General features: G+C 51.0%; 1 protein-coding gene across 1 annotated transcript in view; it reads right to left on the bottom strand.

Moving 5' to 3' along the window:
• SYCE3 (synaptonemal complex central element protein 3) overlaps window positions 1-2,572 on the bottom strand; it is a gene marked incomplete at its 3' end in the record, with an annotated part of 25,323 nt that continues 22,751 nt past the window's right edge. The window contains exon 3 of the mRNA XM_010841562.1: window positions 1-134. Coding sequence (XP_010839864.1) covers window positions 1-134 — 134 coding nt within the window. The remainder of the gene's footprint in view (window positions 135-2,572) is intronic.

Genomic DNA, 2,572 nt, shown 5'->3' with positions numbered 1-2,572 from the left:
GAGCAGCTCCTGCCACTTCTTTTCCATCTCCTCCTTGCAGTTGAGGAAGGCGTCCTCCAGCCGCCGCATGGACTCCGCCAGCGCGGGGTTGGTGCGCATCACCACCATGTCGTAGGCCATCCACGTGGCCTGCACTGCAACAGTCAGACAGGCCCTGGTCAGACCACGGGGGCGGCTGCAGCGCTGGGCCCCCTGGCGAGGGCTGGGTGCCTCTGCTCACGCCCGGCATCCTGGGACAGGACGCGCTGAGCCACCCAGCTACTCTAAGGAGAGAAAGCGGGTCGGCCATGTGTCAGAGGGCTCATAACAACCCCTATTAAATCTCCTCTCTACACAGAGCAGGAACGAACCTTCCCTAATCTCACCAAGTCTTAACTTCGGAATACACTAGCCCACAACACTAAAAGGTTGGATGGCAGTATGACGTGAAATGTTAGGAAAGATTAAACACGGGTCCTTACCCATCTGCAGTTCACAGCTAGTGGTTGCAGGGTGACTCCCAAGAAGTGCTCCTCCACCCAAGCTCACATGCTCAGGTAGGGCTGACCACTCCCATTCCTGCGAGGCCTGAGCCTCAGGTTTTCTCATGCTCATAGGCCTGGGATGCCTGCCCGCCTCCGCCAGGACACCCCTCCGCTTTCACTAAGGCCAGTCCAGGGGCTCCTCCTTTCGTGGAGGTTTGCATGTTCATGTTAGGTGTCCTTTGGTACTCATCACTGGACTGACCGACTGTCTTTCCCTCTGAGAGCAACTGGAGGGCAGCGCCCCAGGCCTGTAGGTGAACCTGCGCTTCCTGTGCAAATCCAGTGCTGTGTAGAAACTGCACCTCACCCCTTCCCTCACCTCACCCCTTCCCTCTGAGCACTCGCGTGCTTCTCCCCCTTAGACCTATGAATAGGAGGGTCATCTCTGCAGCAAACACATCCCCTTAGAACTTCTGGCTGGGCTAAAAAAAGCTGGATACTTTGGGGAACTATATCCTTCAGGAAATTAACCAGAGGAGAGACAGGCAGGGAATCCCCGGGCAGTTCAGGGTTAGGATTCTGTACTTTCACTGCCGAGGGTGCAAGTTCAACCCCTGGTCAGGGAACTACGATCCTGCAAGCTGTATGGTGCTGCTGAAAAAAGAAAAAATAGGCGGATGATTAATGACAAATGCACACGTATGTCTACACGCCACACAGGTGAGCAGCGTGACAGACCTGAGGTTTCACAGAGAGCGGCAGCCGTGTGGCTGGGGAAACAGTGTTAGAGGAGGTGCATGCAGCGCACCTCGGCAGACACAGGGCACGTGATGCCTGCCAGCACAGGGGCCCTCCGGCTTCTGGAAGCAAGACTCACTTGGGACACCTGTTACATGCAGACAGCTGGGCCCTCTCAAAGCTCAAAGAGGTTCTTATGTAGTGCGCTGAGGATGGTGCCCCGGAACCTGCATCTTAACAAGCATCCTGGGTAATTCTGTGCAGGAAGCTCACAGACCATCATGTCAGCCACCTGGACAGCAGGTGGAGCATGGACCTGAGGCCAAGACTCTCTACTCACTGACCGTGTGACCTGGAGTCAGAGAGTTCAACTACTAACCTCATCTCCTCACACGTCAAGGCCGGACAACGTCCGGATCTCATGGCTTGCTGTGAAGATTAAATGGATGATGTATGTAAACTGCCTCGCACATATTAAGTGCTCAAGAAAGGAGAAACTCCCCTCTTCTCTCAAGAAATAAAAAAAAAAAAAAAGAAAGGAGAAACTCCTACTATAAAATAAATAAGTGAGGTATTCAGGACAGAGAACTAGGGTGGGTAAAACAAAACGAAACAAAAAATTAGCTCACAGAAAAGAATCTCATACAGACCTACACAGCAGCTGAAATTATAGCCCTGAGTTTCCTGAGGCCAAAGCAGAGAAGGAAACATGCTCAGTTTCAAAATTTAGTGATGGGACTTCCCTGGTAGTGCAGTGGATAAGAATCCGCCTGCCAATGCGGGGTTCGAGCCCTGCTCTGGGGAGAGTCCACATGTCTTGGGATGACTAAGTTTGTGTGCCACAAGCACTGACCTGCACTCTGGAGCCTGCACACTGCGACTACTGAGCCCATGTGCTGCAGTTCTGAAGCCTGCGTGCCCGGCCTGACTCTGCTACAAGAGAAGCCACCACAATGAAAAGTTTGCGCACTGCGACAAGAGTAGCCCCTGCTTGCCACACCTAGAGGGAGCCAAAGCAAAGCAAGGAAGACCCAGTACAGCCAAAAATAAATAAATAAAAATATTTTTTAAAATGCTGAAAATTATTTTTTAAAAAGATTCAGTGAGCATAAAATAAAAACAAACCCATTGTTTATGGCACTTTTATCCTAAGAAAGAATTTTCCTATAGGTATATTTCATAAGAGGTATGTAATATAGTTGAAAATGTCCTTGACAACATCCCTACTTTAAATACAAAGAGGGACTTTCCCAGTGGTCCAGAGGCTAAGACTCGAGGCTCCCAATGTAGGCAGCCCAGGTTCAATCCCTGATCAAGGAACTAGATCCTACATGCCGTGCCGAAACTAAAGATCCTGCATGCTGCAACTA

Source organism: Bison bison, unplaced genomic scaffold (assembly GCF_000754665.1).
Source record: "Bison bison bison isolate TAMUID 2011002044 unplaced genomic scaffold, Bison_UMD1.0 scf7180017847066, whole genome shotgun sequence".
Taxonomy (NCBI): Eukaryota; Metazoa; Chordata; class Mammalia; order Artiodactyla; family Bovidae; genus Bison; species Bison bison.
Note: the sequence above shows the minus strand (reverse complement) of the source record. Positions and strands in the feature narration are given on the sequence as shown.